Source organism: Lepisosteus oculatus, chromosome 16, assembly GCF_040954835.1.
Source record: "Lepisosteus oculatus isolate fLepOcu1 chromosome 16, fLepOcu1.hap2, whole genome shotgun sequence".
NCBI classification, from domain to species: domain Eukaryota; kingdom Metazoa; phylum Chordata; class Actinopteri; order Semionotiformes; family Lepisosteidae; genus Lepisosteus; species Lepisosteus oculatus.
The window spans coordinates 1,126,577-1,146,987 of NC_090711.1; the positions used below are offsets into that span (position 1 = coordinate 1,126,577).

The 20,411-nt window shown below is 50.2% G+C and overlaps 1 protein-coding gene and 1 long non-coding RNA gene across 19 annotated transcripts in view; both read right to left on the minus strand.

Annotated features, from left to right (window-relative positions):
• The window catches only part of ptprt (protein tyrosine phosphatase receptor type T), a 190,516-nt gene extending 185,520 nt beyond the window's left edge, over window positions 1–4,996 (minus strand). For 9 of the 15 annotated variants that reach the window (XM_069179626.1, XM_015365125.2, XM_069179630.1 and 6 more), the window contains exon 1: window positions 4,251–4,996. In XM_069179626.1, coding sequence (XP_069035727.1) covers window positions 4,251–4,314 — 64 coding nt within the window. In that variant the 5' untranslated portion in view covers window positions 4,315–4,996. The remainder of the gene's footprint in view (window positions 1–4,250) is intronic. The other 6 variants (XM_015365135.2, XM_015365131.2, XM_069179633.1 and 3 more) reach the window with 2 other exon arrangements.
• A 939-nt stretch (window positions 4,997–5,935) lies between these two features.
• LOC107079609 (uncharacterized) lies at window positions 5,936–20,409 on the minus strand. 4 transcript variants are annotated; one of them, XR_011181785.1, is made up of 4 exons: window positions 20,140–20,409; window positions 9,634–9,674; window positions 9,238–9,306; window positions 5,936–6,232 (listed from the first exon to the last, which is right to left on the minus strand). It is a non-coding gene; the product is annotated as an uncharacterized lncRNA (long non-coding RNA). The 4 variants fall into 4 exon arrangements; XR_001480557.2 differs by having other exon boundaries at window positions 9,634–9,678; XR_011181786.1 differs by lacking the exon at window positions 9,634–9,674 and having other exon boundaries at window positions 20,144–20,409.
• Window positions 20,410–20,411: the final 2 nt, after the last annotated feature.

The window sequence follows — 20,411 nt, forward strand, 5'->3', positions numbered from 1 at the left end:
CATAACAACTAAACACTGCGTACAGCCCACCATTGGCATGCCTGCACATGAAATCCATTAACTCGAGACTCGCTTCCAGGCCACTCGTGCCGTTAAGTTTCTGATTTCTCAGACACCTGAAGTACTTTACCCTGGCCATTGCCGTCTGTTTGTATTTATTCTTCTTATTAGTTCTGATTTGATTTCTTTTTTCTTCCTCCCTGTTCGAAATTTCACGGCTGTAATCAGTGTGAAATCAGTGCTTGGGCACAATTCAGCTTTATTTTTAATCCCCCGCCCTTCGCCACCTCCTCCAGAAAGCACTTTGCCACACTTCACAGATCACCCTCTCTGTTGCATCTCATTTCAGCAGCCGAAGTCAAGGCCGCAGGGACCCGACCTCCTGATTACACCATTAATTCGAGGCCATTCTTCAGCCTCTGTCTCAGCCCATTGCTGCAGTTAAAAGGCTCAGCTTTTGAAAGTTCCTTTGAAAACAGAACTCCCACACTGACGATGCCAGTGGCAGAGACAGCCAGGCAGACAGGCAGAGGAGCACCGTCAAGCTAAACGGCTGCGAACAAATTTCTGATATTTACTGAAAGTCAGTGACACTTTGGGAGGAAACACAAGGCTTATTACTTCCAAAAAAATTACAACATCCTGTAATCAGATCAGGGTTGGTCAGTCCTGGCCTGTTGATCTCCAAGACCATAGCCTGATTCATGTCAATTTTCCCTGTGTCTGCTGTCCTCTGTCCAGTAATGAAGCCTGGTTTTCTGGGTCTTTGTGAGCTGGGATGCAACTGAAACATACTGGGGTTGTATTTGACAAGATCTTATTCTTTCACTGACCCTAGCCCTGCTCCTTGTTCCTCTTTGAACACCCAGTGGAGTCAGTTTCTTGTCAGCTAGCAAACCCGGGCAATGTCCTCGCATAATGAGCATGCCGTGGGCAGTCAGACCCTTCCCTGCTCAAGGCCAGGCCGCGGAGACCGGAAGGGACATCCTGAAAGTGGCAGCCCCTTCCTCATCCAAGGAGCAAAGGGAGCAAACGCTGGGCGCAGACGCGTTCGCATGCAAGCAGCACGTTTTTTCTCCTTGAGTTATTTTTATGCGAACAGAACTAACTTTGCAGCACCCCGTCCTCAAACGGGCCCCAGCCTACTCTGGCACAGAGGGTCGGTTGGCACAGAGAGTTTTGTTTTTTTTTAGAACAGTATCCCTGTCACGTCTCGGGCGAAATTAAAACATCAGACGAGCCTCCCGACAAAATGAATGCGGCTTCCCCACCCGGGGCGAACAACAGTCAGGAAGAATAAATCACCCTGCGCTGACACTCCGCGTGGCCAGCTCTCCGAACCTCAGCAGCTGACAGGCCAGCGCTGGAGCCCTGAATGAACTGCCGGCGGACAAGCGCTCGGAATACCAAGTGCTTCCACAGGGACGCAGCTGAGCTGCTTCCACACGGTGGCAAACGTGACGCACGGAGCAGGAAGAGAAACAGAGCAGCACACAGTCAGGGGCGTCTGCGCCAGTCAGATGCCCACGGAGGACAGAAGGGGGGCGGCTGGTTTGAAAGGCCACTGCTCAAAGCTTTGACACAGACCGTTCAAAACCACGCTGCTGACACAATGCAACAACGCGCTCAAAATTCAACTCTGAAGAGAGTTTGATTTTAAGATTTGTACTGTAGAATAATCATCAGCCGTTCAGCCATGTGCAAAACGCTGAGCGTGTCTGAGAAACTATAAAGGGTGTGAGTTCATATTCAGAGTCAGATTTATGGAATAATAAAGTAGACGCCTTCTTATGCTCACGCAGTTTCTCCAGCGGAGAAGTAAACTGATGGTCAGCTGTGGGCTTGTCTTCAGGACAAGGCAGAGACAAAAAAATAACCCCTTCAGTCTCCCGGAGGCCCCGCTGCAGCCAAGCCCAGCGGCCAGCGCAGACCCCGCCGCTGCACAGAAGCGCACGGCCGCTCTCACGGGGACTTCTTACGAGCCGAATGCAGATGAAGTGCCACGAGTTTTAATCTCAAAAAAGGAGAAAACTAATCAACTAAACAACTATTATTTACGCTACGAGAAAAGAAATGTGCAACAAGTTATGTTACTTTCAACTTTTTCAATATTTCAATATTTACCGAAACGCAGCATTGCATGAAGATTGACCCGTTTAATGCTCACATGAGACTACAGTATTGAAGTTATGAGGCGCAGGGAGTCCCCAGGCTGGGACTGTGAAACACACCGAGAGCAGCTCAAAGGGAGAACACGGCTGCAAGTTGTGGACGGTCACGGATGCGCCACTTTATTCTGCTCAATAAAAATCCGAGCATGCAATGTGCCTGTTCCTCGGTGACTTTCCCTTTGCAAGACTTTGTAAGGGGCCCTTTCACTGGCTGTCCGCACTGCACTGGCGACACGCTGCTCCCCACCAGGGTCCCCGGCTCGCCTCGTCTCCCTGCCCCCAGCCCGCCGCTCACAGGCAACAGGTGCGGGCGGCTGGACTGTCCAGCACGGTCAGTCCCGCACCTCGCTAGAGCAGGGCGCCGCGGGAAGCATGTGAGCCGAGAGGAGGGAAGCAGCCGGGGGCTCCGGTTACAGGTGTAGGGAGCCTCTCTCTCTCTCTCTCTCTCTCTCTCTCTCTCTCTTCTCTCTCTCTCGGGGGGCTATCGTTTGTCCCGGAACGGAACGTGCAGAAAGTCTGCTGTAACCGAAGCTCTCCCGCGCTATTTTTAGTGCTCAGGTAACTTGACCACCCCGCTCCAGACGGAAGGGCCTGCGGGCCGGCGCGCCGCGGACACGCAGCCGGACAGTCCGCAGGCGTGTCCGGGTCCGGCCGGGGAGCTGTGAATCCCGGGACAGCAGCACCTCAGCACCTCGCTATGCCAGTTCCCGGTGCCTGTCCTCACTGCCGGCACTACTCCACTGATTTAAACACGAGGGACGCGACACCCACAGACAACCCGAACCCGACTTCCTGCTCCACTCTGCATGATTTTCACGGCTTGGGATCAGCATTTCACATCATGCCGCCTTTATAAGTTCTTCAACGTTTTAGACTTGTTTGCAAGGTTTACAAGTACACGCATGTCTAATCATAGTCACGATGCAGAACTAGAACAGAACGGCTATCGCGTTCTAACTACAGCCGATGAAGTACTATAAAGACCTAAACCCGGCGCAAGTCTGAATGAAGCTCGACAACACGGCAGAAAGAAGCCTCCCGATGCTGTACAGTGGTCGGTGGGCGCTGGAGCACAAATCCTGAACTGGCTCCCGGTGTCATTCGGGCTCAAGGGTGTCGGTGTCTCCGGCAGGGCGACTCGCGAGTTCGGCGCTGCAAGAGCGCCATCTAGCGGCGCGGCCGGAGCCCCCAGCGCAGCTGTGCGGACGGAGGGGCTCCGTTCAGCCTTCAAACTCCGAGCGGAGTGAAGTTTCAGTCCCGTGAACCCCGTATTTAAACAGCAACATTCGCCCACAGGAACCTCAGATTAGACAGTTTAATTTAATTCTAAAGGCAACAGATTCGCTCTTCGGATGGCGGCGGCGGTCAAAGTGATGGGTAGCTGGAAATCCTATAATTTGTCGTTGACGCCTTTCTGTAGAGTGAAACGGGCGCTGGAGGCGAAGAACGAGCCTCCAGGTCCCCTGCAGCACCAGCAGCCTGAAACTGTACCTTCTCCACACCGGCTCTCGGACCCCGGACTGCGCCCCCACCCCGAGCTGAGCCCGAGCGAAACTCGAGCCGAGTGAACGTGAACCAACGCGCTGCTCAACTTGCTCTGCCGGGGAACGAACACCCAGAACAAGACTAACTGAAATGTGGTGGTCGCGTTGTTTAAACGATGGGGAGCGCCACATGAACACCGATTCTGTGGAGAGTGTTATTATTATTTAAAAAAAAAAGAACAACAACGAAAGAGAGCAATATTCAAAGGGAGCCGGCACGCCAGAGAACAAGTTGGCCCTCACGCGAAAGCGGTTTAAAATGCTTGGACGATAAAAGTTGCGCACCGCTGCCGAGGCGCCGAGCTTCCCGGGAGAGCCGGCTCGGCGACCCGCCCGGGCTGTGCTCCCGGCTCGGGTTCCGGCCCGGCGCCCGATGGGCTCCTTCTGGGGCACCACACACACGCACTGTCCGCCCCCCGGACCCACGGCGCTTTCACTCCCGACAACGGCGGGCAGGAGGCTCCGGGCTCGCCAGAGACCCGGGAGGAGGACGGCGAGCCCGCACACCTGCGGCAGGTGCGGGCGCGGGACTCACCCGGGAAGAACTGCCCCAGGGCCGGGTCCAGCAGCTGCAGCAGCGCGAGCAGGAGCACGGACATCCTCGTGCCGGTCCGCCGCCGCGCTTCACATGCCCGCCGCCCGTCCGCGCGCTCGCTGCCAGCGCGGGCTGCAGGTGTCCCGCATCGGGCACCGCGCGGGGAGGGCTGGTGCAGGCGAACCCCCCCCCCTCCTCCTCCTCCTCCTCCTCCTCCCCCCGCTGCGGGTCCGGCTGGGGGGACGCGGCGGGTATATCTCGGCCCCCTCCCTCGGGTCCTTCCTGGCACCGGCTCTCCGTTTCCCCCGCTGCCGGAGACGGGCTGCGAGAGGAGCGCTGTGGTCTGGAATCGCAGAGCAAGAACAACAGAGACGAGAGAGAGGAGAGGAGAGGAGAGTAGAGGAGGGGAGGGGAGGTGGGAGGGGGTTACAATTCCGAGATTTTCTCGCCGAAACGGATTCTGCGCCCTGCGTGCGGCCGGTCTGCGGGGATGAGCGAACTTGTGCTCCACCTGAGCGCGCCTCTCGGTCACGGAATGACGGCAGGGCGAGCGCAGCCCGGCGACAACCCCCCTCCGGGAAAAGATATCCAATTCAAATTTTACCGAGGGGAGAGAAAAAATGAACAGAAGGTGGACGGGAATCCGATCCAGACGCGGTTCTCCAAAGACGAGGGCTCCCGGCTCCAGCGCGCTGTCCCCGACTCTGCGCTCCGTCCTCCGGCCGAGGCGATACAACCCCCTCACCCCCCCCTCCGGGAACAGACTGTGATGCCTGTTCGCAGCGTGTGTACAGCACACACACGTCAGCCACAAGCCGAGTCATGGCGTGTTTTCGTGTAAACAAAAAGTCTTACCGTAAATCTTTACAGGTAAAACACCTGTCAGTATGCCGGCGCTGTTTGGGACACAACAGACGCCCTGTCACAGCGCGGCGAATGTTACTAAACGCACATCCTCTGTGTTTTACCCTCTACCCGAACACAAACTGGTCCTGCGTGGGGAGTTTCAGTGTTTCCGTCACCAGCTCCTCGCGCGCGGGAAGGGTAAAGGTTCAGGGAATGTTCTAATTAGCTTTCCACCTTAATAAGTCCTTTCAATGCTACAAAAACATGCCAACTGATGGAATGTCGCCCAGTCTCAGACCACTGGTCACGGGCATGTCTTGGGGAGGGCTGGATATTTCTGAAACACTTCAGAACAGGAAATCGCATACTTGCAGTTAGGAGTCAAAGTGGTACTATGTGCACTACTGCATTGAAGCATCTGTGTGGAGTGTGCCTATAGAACTCCCACATAGCTGTTTACACCAGGCTTCGAGGGAGAAAGCAGAGACTGTGCGTGCGAGGGGCTGGAGAGGGCTCGATATGTCAGGACATGAGTGAGGCTGTAAAAAAGAGGCCCCTTCCTTCCAGTGTCACAGCTTCACAGCGCTCCCCGGCCTCACCACACCCCCTCTGCCTCCTTCACCTGCCGCGGGGTCAGGCTCGTTAGCCAGGGATGTCTGCACAATCATCATCCTGCCTGGGAGAGAAACACCCGCCACTGAGTTTCTCTACTCCCCATTTAAACTGCGATGGTGGAACCCGAGGTGCCCACTGGTAGCTCACACTCCACTTTAGTGGTATTTTATTGTGACAGGTAATTTATGATTCCATTATTTAGTGATGTAAAAATCAATGCACCATTAAACAAGAAAGAAGCTTCTTTATTGCTGATTGGTATAATATTTTCAAAGGGTCAGGGCTATATTTTTCCTTTCTTTAATTTTAATTACACTTCACATATAGCAGCCAGGTTTTTTTTTCGCAGCATTTCAGTTATTGATCTTTGGAGCCATAGGTGGTCTTCTGATTACTTCACAAGTGCCCATGGCTCCCAAGGTAAATACATCTCTGCATGAGCACCTCCAGCCAGGAGGAGGAGATTAACATCAGAAACAACGATGCCTTTCAGGAAAGGGGTTTTATCTACTGAGAAAGTGCTGAAAGAAAAAAAAAACACATGCAGTTTAATTGGATTGGCAACAAGAATGATGGATTATCTGAAAATGCTAAAGGAAAGGAGTGTAGGCATGATAAAGCAATAAAGGTAGAAATCAGACATTCAGAAACACAAGCTAATAAGGTCATTAACAGTCTGGTGGCAGAGCAGCCACATCTGCCTACCAGAGACATGTGCCTGCAGGACAGGTACATGGACAGCAGTTAATGTCGATGCAAAGGTGAGTAATGAGGTTCAAATCCAAACATTTAAACCTCTGTAACCTGGGATCTCCTCCGTTTAACCCCACTGGCAAATGGCCTACAATGCTGTTAGAGTAAGCCAGCTAACCCATTTCCAAGGCTTTGGTTAGCACACCTGTCCTGGAGATCACACTGAGAGTCTGCCTTCTTACTGGACCGCAACAGAAAACAGCCTGTGTGCCCGACATCAGGGCTGTGCAGGCTCACAGCTGTGAGGACTGAGAACTCTGCCAGGCCCATGCAACATGAACAGATCACATCAGTGTTACTATAATGCAATGGGGAATACAGTCATAGTCTTCCCTGAAGGGGTCGGGTGCTGTCTCATTTAAATTTAATGTTTCATTCCAGGAAGTAATTATAATTCTTTCACTATCATGTATCCATCAGTGACTGACAGCCATCTACATACTGGGACACCTGGATATTCGTCAAGGATTGTGGTTACAGCTAAATAATAAAATGAAAACCTACTAATTATTTTTAAAACGCATGTGCTATCTTTATATCAAAGCCATTCTCTAATACACAGCCGTATCAACGTCAATCAAGTCTCTCTGTGCAGCAATAAACACCACTGCACTAGTCTCCCGGGAGGTGAGTTTTCCTACTGGAAAACAGGCTTTATTACATCTTCCTCTGCACAATTTAAATACGACAGTCCCACTGCCCCAACATGGATATATAACTGATCCTTTTAATAAAGCAACTTTCTGTACATATGGCAGATATTGGCTTTTTCCATTATAGCCGGTGTTATAAATTGCACAGCGTGTCGCCAGCCCACGAGCCCAGCCCGGCCAGGTGTGTATATGTAAATCACAGCACAAGGTCTCCTGCTTTACTCAGCTGCCAATAGTTACAACCCCAGGAGTCCCGCGATAGATGAGGATATAATGCGTTTTGAGCTGCAGGGCAAGGAAAATTTACTGAACTCATTCCAGCTATTGAATTGTCATAAAGTACCCTTGTCAGGAAGTCTCTCTTCTACCAGACCAGCGTGCTCTAGCGAAATCTGTCCCTTCCCTCATTGTGCAGACCGAACGGTCGCCCATGCATCTCGCTTCTCGAAAATAAAATGACTTACTGCAGTCGATTTAATTAAGCTGCAGCTATCACAATAAACCTTCACACGGGAGGATGATCCAGTCCCTCTCCCTCTCCCTCCGGCCGCCCCGCACGAGAGCCGCGAGAGGCAGCAGTCAGAAAGCCGCACGCGTGTTTCAGCAGCTGCTGGTCCCCCCCAGGAAGAGCGTCGCCCCACCCCGGGTGGCGGACGGGAAAGGGAAGGGCCGGACTTGTGGGCTGACCGATACGCCGAGGGGCCACGCGGGCAGGGAGTCACAGCTGCACACGTCTGCTCTGCCGGAGCAAGACCGGCTCCAGCACAGTGTTGGGCCTCATGGGAGCTGCGCATTTTCAGTCTGCTGTGCCGCTGGCACTCGTACACCTGTTGCACTGCGCCTGGCCGGAATGTCTTTAAAGTGTCACTGTTGGGTGACATATTTCTGTATTGGAGAATAATATCTTCGCAGTTTAAATCCATGGCCCTTTGAATGAAGAACAAACCAATCAATCAATCGATCGTTCCCGAACAGTGCCCTTCACACTTCTCCACAGAGCACGAACCCTGTATTTTATACCCCAGAGGTGTCATTAAACCGCCCAGCCCAGCCACCTGTAGACCCCCGGCCTGGAGCCCAGCAGTGACGCAGGAGCACGGAGAGCCGGGCTTCCTCCCATCATGCTCCTGGGCCCACCCGGCTGACTCGAGCACTGTTCCCATGACTAGTTTCCAGGTGGGGGGATCTACAAATGGCCGAATAAGACCTGGCACAGACTTCTCGTGTTGTAGCTGTTCACCTGGGATTAGGGGATCTACAGTACTCTGTCCTACTCCAGCCTTTACCTGCCTCTTTTCCGGGCACAGTCCCGGTCTCTCCACCTTCTTCCCCACAACCTACACACACTTCGCCACTGCTTATGCTGGTGCAAGTTACAAGCTCTGACACTGACTCTACAAATGCCTTGATAAGCTTTAAAGCAATTTCAAATTGTCTGGATGTGTAATTGGTTTCGAACAGTTACTGAAGCCTTAATCTGAATGATTCCCTAGCACAAAGAGTTTTTGACAGCGAGCTGTCAGTGATGGAGAGATTACACTGTGACAGCTGTCCACTGCTTAGTTCAGGCACCTCAACACACCTTTTATTTATCTAACGTAACACCATGTTTTAGAAAACTGCTCTATTTATGAGAAATGTAATCTTCAATTCAATCAGTCAGTGCTACAAATGTACTAGCAAAAAAAAGAACCTTCACAGCGGAAATGTGCAATAGACTTTAAAAATTAAAATAATTATAAAAATAACTGTATCAATACTTCATTTTCATTACATTTACTGTAATAAGCAAGGTTAACACCCAGTATAATAAGGCTAGCCCAATGCATTTTCTTCCTGACCTTTAACTACTGTAGGTCTTTTACAGCCAAGGTGCAGTGATTCAGTTCCATGCTTTAACAAGAGTCATTCAGCATTTTGCAATGGCTGTAAGAGTGAGCTGCCGATCTATCAGGTGAAGTCAATAACGATTCTGAAAACCATTTTCCTTCTGTTAATTGACTTCTGCACATCCTGCTCAGCCAGTTCATTAACAACTCCTTCAATATTCTTGTTCCATTTTCTTAACTCTGGCATCAAAACTCCCTGGATCTGCCTTCCCATGGAAGAACTTCCTTTACCTGCTCGAGGAGGATTGCTGGAACTCCAGAGACCCCATGTTTCGCCAGTCTGTAGCGCCCAGAAGCGAACTAGGATTATAAGACAGAGTGTGTGTTTGGCAAAAGTGCTAAAAGATTTTGACTAATGAGCGTGAAACTACTCTGTGAGACAGTTTGTGAAGAAGACCTGCGCAAAAATAAGGATGAGACAGCAGACTTTTCATAGTGGAGAGGAAATTGCCAGGAGATCTCTCAGCTAGAGGGCTTTGCAGCAGATTTTATCAGTCTGTTTTGCTCTCAAGGATAAGACGATTCTGCAGCAAATTGACTGTGCAGGACAGGGCGGCAGAAATCACTCTGAAGAGTGGCGCACGATCTCTCCGGCTGGGTCGGAGCCCCTGGGAGAACGGAGCTTACCTCTCCGAACAGCTGTGCCAGGCAGCTTGGTGGAGAGCTCTCTGGCTGCAGGGGGGAGAAGGCAAAGCATAAAGTGATGTTGGCTGTTGTCAGCGGGCATCTTTCTTAATTAATTAATTTGCTCTCTGTTCACAACTTTCCTTGTGTTGTTAATCCTGTACCCACACTTTCCGCCACAACAACGCAATGTTTGGGGAAATCTTCCAACAGGGGATGACTTAATCAAACCATCTGTAGAGCAGCGAGGCTCCAAGACATGTCTGCCTTTTCCACGACATCCACCGAACGAGTCACCACCCGCAAAAGCGAGGCTGTCAGAACCCAGGGGCGCCAAGATCTCCTTTTATTCAGGGCAAGAAAGTTTGCGTGTCAAGTGCTTGTTTACACATCAGAGGAAGCTCCAGGACGGTTTAGGACTCCGGGTGCCAGGGCCTCCTGCTTCCCTGATTCCCTTCCCCTCGCTGGAAGCCTCTGGACTAGCCAGCCCCGCTGCAGATCCCCGGACTGACTCAGGAGATCAACACGAGCACCTCGGAGCGAGCTCCTGGCCCCGGGGGGCCCCTGATACTGAAGCGGGTGAGAGTTCTCTTCTTCCCCGCGGAGCAGGAATGGGAGCGAAACGCGGGGGGGGCGGAGCAGTGCAGGAAACAGAGGAGCGCCCCCTGCTGGGAGGCAGCCATGCGGCCCGGGAGCGCGGAGCACCGCAGGGCGTCCCGGCGAGTCAGCCGCGCGCTCCCACACTCTTCTCTCCCTTCATGTCCAATCACTGATCCCGTTCCATGCTTGAACAAGGATCGTTCAGCATTCCGCAATGGCTGCAAAACCTAGCTGGAGATGCACCAGGTGAAGTCAATAATGATTCTGAAAACCATTTCCTTCCCGTAATTGTCTGCACACCCTTCTCAGCCGGTTCATTAACTAAAGTAAAAAATGCTGCAGCCTCCCTGGAAGTTCAATATAATAAACATAACATTAATATTATAGGCTGCATGTCACTTAGGTTTTCATAATGAAGGTAGAAATGACAAAAATACAACAAAATAGGTGCCCAAAAACTCTCTGGGCTCCTGTTACTATACCACACCGAAAGACAGTGATCTAGTCTTCAGAGGAACACCTATGATCTAAATAAACACACAACACTCCAAAAATGAAACATCCATACTCGTGCACTCCACCAGTGATTACAATCGGGCATCTGGCTTATATCTCTGCCAGAATCAAGGCCCCTGCTCTCTCTTGCCTGTCTGCCTGCCAGTTGTTACTGAGCTGCTGTTTCCCTGAGGGCCCCAACCCAGAAAACAGCACCAGCCTGGGACTGAGGAACCAGAACCAGCCCAGAACCTCTTCTTCCTGCAGAGCCGTCCGCCCGTCCACCCAGTCCGCCCAGTCCGCATACAAACACATGGCTTCCTCTTTCCTTCTCCTATGGGGAGCCTCAGCAACTTAAGTGGAATAATTAATGACTTAATTAATTGAGAGAGCATTTAATTTCACCAGGTCATAAAGCACCTAAGTGTTAAAAAGCAGCAATAAAACTGCAGGGCTGCATCTAAGGGGGTCTGAGGTTACAGGGGCTTCAGTTAAGTACTGGATGGTAATAATCACTGGTTATTATTACCATCCAGGTGTTTCTCCCTGTCTGACTCTACAAGGAAGAAACTATCTAGAGCACTGCCTTGGCACACAAACACACCTGCCCTTCACATACCTATTGCACTTTATTACAAGTCCAGCTGCTGCACACAGACTGGAAGCAGGGGTTCCCCTCTATCAGCACACAATGCCTGACAGTCACTTGGGTGTCTGTTTTGGGTCTGTGGTGGGGCGGAGTCAGTGGAAAGAGGAGTGCTGGGAGGGGCGGAGTCAGCGGGGAAGAGGAGTGCTGGGAGGGGCGGAGTCAGAGGGGAAGAGCAGGATTAAGGAGGGGCCGTGGGAAAGAGCAAACTCTCTGACTTGGACACGATAGAATGGATGAATGAAATGGATAGAATAGAATTAACTCTGAGGAAGCACAGAGGGACTGCTGTGGGAGTGTGGTGTGACGAGGCTTTACGCAAGAACGAGAGCTGCTATGCAGGCAAAGAGCAGGAAAAACCCTGTGTTGTGTTGCATTAGGATGGAAAGTGGTTTAGCCATTTTTAATGTTTGTGGACAGTGAAATGTCTATAGTATCTGATGTTTATGTCACAAACATTGCGTGTAATTTTTATTCCACCATTGACAGTCCTGAAGGACTAGGATTAGCAGAAGCAAGCAGCAGACCTGAACCATTCCAATACATTCACACTAATACACACAACACACATCAATATGCAGCATCCCAACCAGATCTCGCAACAATCTAGGCCCTCTGACTTGTCCACATGCCTCTGGCTTTCCAAATCTCATTGGAAAAGAAATAACTGCAGCGCCTTTCAACGCCAGCTATTGGGGAAGCTGAAGGGCATCATGCCAGGGCTGTTCTGTCCAAACGAAGCTCCAGGGCTGAGCAGACAGTGGAGTGGACAGAGTGCGGAAGGGATTCAGGCATCCAGGAGTAGGAGGGAAGGCACATTTTCCACCCTTAAGGAAAGTCTCATTGAGAAACATTCCAAAGGGAGGCCTGTCTCAGTTACTAAGGAGACTTTTCCTTCTATTTAGCCTGCAAGCCCTCTTCAATGGGAGAGAAAAATAAATTCCCAAAACAAAATGAAATGTCTGTTGTCTTTGATTTCAATCTTTTAATTCCAGCTCTCCTGTAAAAGACGTTGGTGTTGTTTTATAGCCAGTCAGCTCTGTCTGTACAGCACACGTCCACTCATCAATTTGGGCCTGCTGCTTTCATGGGCTCTGTCGGCACAGCAAAGCCCTTCTGCGTCCAGCAGTTTAGGTTTTATGGTCTCACAATAGCAGCAGTGTTTTTATGACTGCAGCTGCTGTCTCATCATTAAACGCACCGTGGACCAGAGGAAGAGGGAGGATCTTTGATCCGATCACACACACACACCCCCCTAAAAAGCTGAAATCTACCTGAGGCTAATCAAGGTAAAAAGATGAAAGAGACACCTGACGCAAGACCATCATTCCAGCTAAGCACATTTTTATCTTCAACAGCCATGAACATAAACACGAAAAACTAAAAATATTTGTATCTAAAAAGGAACAACACACTAATACTGCTTTTCCCTCACATCGGGATGCTGCTCTTGCTCAGAGAAACTTGGCATTAAGTGACATACAGTGCTTGTGAAATGAGTTGCTTTGTACGACGACAACTGCACTGGGCAGCAATGAGATGTGGTGCTCATGCTGTACAAACACACAGCCCATAGACACCAGCAGCACAGGCCACTAGTCTGTCTCAAGCCATGACACACCCTCTCATGGAGACAAGTGACAGCCAGGCAGGGCACACAGACGTGTCTGCAACAGCACAGCAAGGCACAGACAGGTGTGGCAAAGCTTGTGGCAGACCACAGGGCAACTTGAGGCAGCAGGGTAAATGAATGGTATAAGCATGGTAAAACCACTGTTATTACCATGCCATGTAAGCCTACACCTTTGTAAGGGATCCTGCCTACCCTTGAGTGAACCTGGCTGACAGGCAGCCCCCTGTTGGGGTGCAAAAGCCGACGTCAGGTCTCGACCCTCAAGTGTCTGTTCAGGAAGGAGCTGGGGGATGTGTTGGTAAAGACTGTAATGGCTCCTGTGCCGAATCAAATGCCAACCATAGTCAGATGTACTGTGTGTAGTGGAGCTCCTGAAGCACTTTAAGAGGGATATAAATTAGTGCCTAATTACTCTGCCGTGGAAAGACAGTTAATGAAAGGAAGGCGATCAAGACTTTTTATTAGGCAAAGAATTCAGTGGCCTGATGATAGATTCAGAGTATTACAGCCGTGCCTCTGCTAAACGTAATGCGGTACAGCACTACGACAATGCAGTACCTCTGCGGTGTGATTTGGCATTTTGGGCAATTAATTATTTTTCCAAAGAACATAGGAAATGTCACAAATGAAGTGTAAGGCAGGACTGCCACACTGGCTGTAAGAAAGTGCTGTGGACGGGGATGCACCTTGCTATACTAATTCAAGCTGATCTAGTCTGTCCTGCTTCCGCACACACAAATGGAAACAAACACACAAACTCCCTTTCTCCCTCCTCCTTCCTAATTTGAGCTCCTCTGTCATTTCCTTACAGGCACAGAAAAGATCAGTCTCTCTCTTCCTCGCCTATCTATCTCTCCACCTGGCCTGCTCTTTTCAGGTCCCCAGTGATGCTACATGAGGCTGTGTACCTCGACGCACACTGAAAAGAAATCCCTTGCTGTGCGCTATTACATATGAAGATGAAAAATAAATAGCATTTTTATCTGATTTCTTTGCCACAGCTGTTAAGTTAAAGAGAAGTAATAACATTCTACAGGCTTTACAAGTTTTTTTCCCAGTTTTTTTTGCTCAGAGGAAAAAAATACTGAGTAATCGTTTTCTGCCTGTGAAAGTGTTTCACATTGATCTGTCTTTTTTATATTATTATTGAGTCGCTGTAGCACAGCTGCAAATTCTCTTTTTTTTGAGTTGCAGATTACGTGAGTGCCATCTATCGCAAGGCTGGGATTACTGTCATGATTTTAAAACCAGGAGCGGACGCGCGACTGTTTCAGAAGGGCGTAAGAATAATTTCAAAACTGCAGCAACATGACAGAACCCATTAGTTTCTGTTGCTTTTTTAGGTGGCCACATTTGTTTTTAATTTCTCAAGTGGCCGGCGTATTCTGAGCACCTGTTCTAATCAAAGACTCCCTAATCACCTGGCAGCAATTTAATGTAGATGAGTGCAGGGTTTTGGAAGCGGGCGATAAAAAAATAAACCAGAAATACAAAATGGGACACACTGAGCAAGAAGAGACTACTTCCGAACAAGACTGAGGTGTTTTACACATCGTGTATATCTACCAAACAAGGAGGAGAAGCAATTAAAAAGACAGAACAAATGATAGAGCTAAAAGTGTAGAATTTGCATGAAGGGGGTTATTAATGTGCACTGCACTAGTGATGCCTTATTTAGATTTTTTTAATATATTTGGTCACCACATTACAGAGAAAATACTGCTGCTCTGGAATGAGTCCAGAGAAGGGCAACCAGATACATCCTGAGGATTACACTGACAGGCAGAAGGCACTGATCTTTTTTAGCCTTCAGTGAAGATAAGGAGGGGAGCAGATACAAGTGTTCAAAATCCTCAAAGGTCACTGACAAAGTCAACCCAGCTGACGTCTCCAGAATGAACAGTGAGACACACACCCAGGGGCACCAGAGGAAACGGTGTGGAAGTGCATGTAAAACTGAGAACAGGAGGCACTTCTTTACGCAAACGGTGGTGGGAGTGTGGAACAAGCTGCCCAGCCATATTGTAGAGGCCTACCCTGTTACCCTGACTGGGCGAGATCCTTGGATCTATTGACTACGAATTACCAAATGAGCTAGATGAGCCTAACGGCCCCCTCTTGTTTGCAGCCCTTCTGAAGCTCTTAAATATCATCCCTCACTGTACATCATTACCCTGGTCTCAGTCTCCTTGTTCATATTCGCATGACAGTAATTCATCTGGCAGAACCTTTAATCACAACCACATCCGGTCAAACTGCAGAGGGTGGCGATAACAGAAAGCAGTACGCTCCAGTGCTGCTGGACAGACAGGAAGCAGTAACCTGGGTCAGTCACAGGGCCCTGGGGTCAGGAATATCCTGAGGGGTGGGTTTTCAGTTTCTCCTGGACTCTGGGATCCTGACTGCGGCAGGTAAAATGTCCCGCCTCTGGGGGGCAGCAGAGAGCACAGTCGGACCGGGGACTTGCAGCATGTTTCGGGCGTCTCCTCTCCCTCCCAGCCTGGCGCAGGGAGGCAAAGGGGAGGGTGGCTCTGAGAGGTTATTCCGGGGCAGGAGGAGGCACACAGAGGAGCTGAGGCCTGAGGGCTCCGGGTTCGCTGGCCAGGACTCCAGGCCGACACGCTGCCTTATCTCCCTGCCGGCTCTAATCCCCCATCCACCCTGCTTTCACTCGCACCTGGGGCCGGCGGCCCCGCCAGGACAGCAGCGACGAGCCGAGGGACTGAGCGCTCACTCGCACCGGGGCCGTGGCCCGAAGACGCTCGGCGGCGACCGAGCCCCTCGCTGCAGCCCCCGAGTAACGCTCAGTAGCAGCGCTGCCTGCTCTTAAGCCTCGCCAGGAAATCCTGCTCCACAATCCCCTCTGAGGGCGTCTTCTTTGCACCTCCTTGTGTCTTAAGCCCCATCATTGTTAATTAAAGGATCGCTAAGACAGGTGCTGTGCACACACGGCCTCCCAGCACACTGCTCAGTCGCTGATGGGTAAGGCCATTATCTAATTAGGACTGTCGCGCTCACCAGGCAGGCTTAAGTCACTTTCACAGCACGGGACAGCGCAGGGCTCTGGGCTGTACCTCCCTCAGCACCACACCTGTACTCATTCCGGGCTCCACGCTGCAAATTATCCCCCCAAATCAACCGGGGAAAAGCTGAACTATGAAAATCCCAGATGTGATTCCATGGGCTCCGGAGTCCAGCGTCATGAATGGGGGGCGTGGAGCACCGGGGTCGATGCTGCCTGACCGTCCACTCGGCCGTGTCCACTCACTGTGGCCCGGGAGCCTCCAGGGGAGCAGGCGTCAGCAGTGGGAACCCTGTAACCATGTCCGCTAGCGAGCAGACTGGGAGGCATTGGTCGGGGGGCATCAAGTGAAAGGACTGCCAGCTGATCAGACAGGCATGGCATTACTGCCAAGCTCCTTCTCCATCAATCCCCCATCATCAGAACATAAGCTTGTGAACATAAGCTTGGGAGCCATCCTGGTAATACAGAGGGCAAGGCAGGAGTAGACCCCAGTGGGGTGCCAGTCTACCACAGGGCACATGCAAACACAACTGACCCAGGCAGCGCGTCTCTGTAGGTGTGCGGAAGCCAGAGGGCTGTCCAAGTACCTGCTGTCCGTGCAGACTGTGGCCTTCACCTGGTGCGCAGGGCCTTGTGAGGTCTGACCTGAAGTCGGGCCTTCGGCGCACAAGCCAGTCCCTGTGTATGAGGAGCAGGCAGGGGGCTCTTTGAAGTGCGTCTCCACGGCGCCGACAGCCCAGAGCATTGAGCACAGCAGCTCTCTGAGGCCATCGGAGCCAAGCTTATGACATTTTTAGCCTTTCATGCTTATCCTGCAAGGAAATTGAGCTCTACGCCACTTGAAGGAAACATAATGCTATTATGCAGATTAAACCATGCTGCGTTATACCAGACAAGCTAAGTGGAAAACAGGTTTGCCTCATAAACTAAAGAGGCAATAACTGCTATAAGGTTCTGCTGTGGGGATAAACGATCACCCGGGTCCTTCACTCCAGAACACCACTTTCAGGAGAAATAAAATAACCAACTACGTGCCGTTGAGCTCTGTGGGTAAAGGCTTGTTTCACAGCCCACCCCCAGGTGTCTGACTGCTACCTGTGTTTTGCTTTCCCAAACCCGAAGCCCAGACACCTGCGCTGAGCATCGTGGGCTCAAAGCTGCCTTCAACTCCCAGACATCACAGCAACCCCCTGCTCCGCCTCTGCTCACCTGAGCAGGTGTCTGCAGGAGGACCCACCCAAAGGCCTAACCCGCTTAAAGACGCCAGGCTGAGACTGCAGTGTCAAAACACAATTCTCAACTAACTCGGTCATAAAAAGAAGCCAACTTCCCAGTTTTATGAGCAGTTTTTAAAATACCTTATCTTTCACTGCAGAAAATTAAAATACAGGCACGTGGTTTGGAACTGATTTTTAGAAACATGTTTTTTCAAATTAGTCAGGTCTCTTCTTAAATCTATTTTAAGCAATGTTAATTGAAAAAAGAATTGCTTCTTCGAAATGTATAATTTATTCACATTTATTCACTTTTGTTTCTGAATTTCATCTAACCCCAGAAAATCTGAATTAGCCTCCCAATTCTTTTTGAAAATAATGTTATTAAGTTTCTTTTCATTTTCAGTCCTAGGGATCGTTGATTAAATCTTCGACACTTCTGGAAAGTTATGTTCTTTCCATTCCAATCAAAAGGAAGTTTTCTTTTTCTCCCCACTGCCCGGCCGGCCCCTGAATTTAGAGATGACACTCTCCGAAACCGCTGTGGAGCGCCTCCATAAAACACTGGAAATAACTGAGGGTGAAAACCTAAAGGGCTGGGACTGTGTACTGAAACCAGGCTGCTCCATAATTTCACTGGCTGTTGCCGGCGGCGGGCAAGCTGCTGGAATGAACCGGGCAGGTAATTTAAGAGACAAGACGCAGATACGTCCAGCTGCAGCTGCTGTGTATAAATCTGAGCAGAGCAAGAATCTGCTTTCCTGACACCCGCTTCAGAATGGATCGGGACTGGGAAGCGATCTGCGGTCTTGCAGCAAGCCCAGGTACGACCACGGGCACAGGGGCCTCAGTGACCTTAGCACTCTCACACTCACAGCAGGGTGAAATCAAGAGGGTTCGGCATGTGCTGACCGATGGTAGCAGCTACCTCAGGCCCGCCTGTTTCCACAGATTTAAGCCGGGAGGAGCTGGGCACGTCTCTCCTCTGGAGAAACCAGAGGGACCCTCGCTCCTGCCAACAGATAATTGATTCAGCTGAAGCTGATCTCCTGTACTTACTCAACTCGTTAATTAACTTAAAGTTTTAATTTGGTTGCGCGAGCAGAAGCCCTGTGAATAAAGCTGAGAAGGATCACAGTAAGTCCTTAAGTCACCTGTGCCTTTTTAAAAAAACAGACGGGAAGAAATAAGTCTATTCCCCAAACCTGAACTGCAGCACAAGACCTAGAAACGTGAAGTCTGATATCCAGCAGGCGCTGGAATAGAGGTGTTAAATCTTAACTTGATCCGCCTGGATGTCCCTGAAACTAAAGACACGGGTAGGGTTCAAATAAATATTCTCCTGTGTCCCTGTGTCAGGTTGCCATTGACTAGAAGCAAGCCATGAATTCATCTTTGCTCTTTGCTCCAGGTTCCTTTGGCCTCTTCAGTGAGTTTGACCTGCTCTGTGCTGGCTAGGCTGGCAGATCAGCGCTTATTCAGGCAGACCTTCGCAGATGAGATTAAGCGACAGGCTGCAGCGCTGCTCAGCAAGGCTGGGCTGGGTCAATACCGGGACGGGAGACCTTCAGGGTCTGTAAGGTGGCCCAGTTAGTGGTGCTCTTCTCTCTGGGGCAGGATTGCTAAACCAAGCGACAGCTGCACTGCACCAGTGGACGACATGGTGACTCTCCTATATCTCTATATTTCCTATATCACCTGAGGTGATACAAATCACCTGGAATTAAAGGTGAGGTTTGTTAAGAGCAACTGGCGACTGAAATAGACACGTGCTGCCAATTCCATTGCAGGATTATTAGAAACCGCAGCCAAGCAATAAAATGACTCAGGGAGACTTCGGGCTCCGCTCTTCCAGCCTGGGACACGTGTTCTCAGCTGAAACCCCGAGCCCTCGTAGGCGCTCTCCGCACTGCGGCCACAGCGCCACCTGCTGGCGCACTGCGGTAATGCGCATCCTTTACTTCTGATCACAGCGCGAATATTCTGGAAAGGAGGCTTTTAAAAATACGACCACAGGAGTGACAGTAGATGGGGTTTTTTTTGCGTTTCTCCTAATATTTACTCCACTCTCCCCCAGTTCGAATCGTGCACTGATACATCATCACCCCCCAGATGGGGTCCCTGGGGTTCAATCACCCGGGCGTCCTGGCCATATTCATCCAGGTGGGGCTGCACACTGGTGGGGGTGGAGGGGATCCCCATACATTCAAACTGTCTACATGTTTACTTGCACATTGTCTATTGTTTGTTTGTACATTGTCTTGATGCACTGTTTGCACTTTGTCTTGTTTTTTACACTTGTTCTACAATCGAGAGACTTTCTGTAAGTAAGAATTCCATTGAACCAGTACCGGTTACATATGGCAATAAAGTTCAAGTTCAAGTTCAGTTCATTACCTGTAAAGCGCTTTGAGTGGAGAGTCCAGAAGAGCGCTATAGACGTGCGAGGATTATTATATTCGTGTTGCAGTGTTAGGAGTGCGTCTCCCCTGTCTGACACGACAGCGCCCCCACAGCTCCCCACCACACTGGGGCACCGGCGCAGAATTCCTGGTATTAACGGATTAGTCTCCGTTTTAAATGGACATTAACGACATAACGCACGAAGTGAAAACACCAATTCCACGACGTTCGAGACGGCTTTAATATACCTTTGCACAGTGAAACGGCTGATAATTGTGTTATCTTATGTATATCCACTTTTAATAGCATCCGAATATTGTTATCGTAGGAACGCCGTACATTTTATATGAAGTGCGTATATTTCTCTACTTGTAGCTCGAACGAAAGGTTGGCGCAGTTTTATTATTCGTGTCTGTAAGTGTAAGTCGCTCTATTTCACCTTGGACGTGTCACTGAGAACGCAAAGTTTCACATTTAAAACAAAACTGAATACCTGCCTCACGGTTCCTGAGTTCTACGACGGCATTCTTCAGGATTTACAGAAATCCCAAACTTAAAAAAAAATAGTTTCTGATAAATGAACTTCCCAGTTCCTGGTGTGGTTTTCTTAAAATTAAATCGGTGCTTATTTCTGCACACTCCGATAATCCCGCCTCTATATTTTGTCAACCGAATCAGAAAAGAGAAATTTAATGATTTACGTTGGATTATGGGATTTGGTGTTCTTTACCTGTACCCTTCATGTAGGCTCCCAAGCAGCTTCCT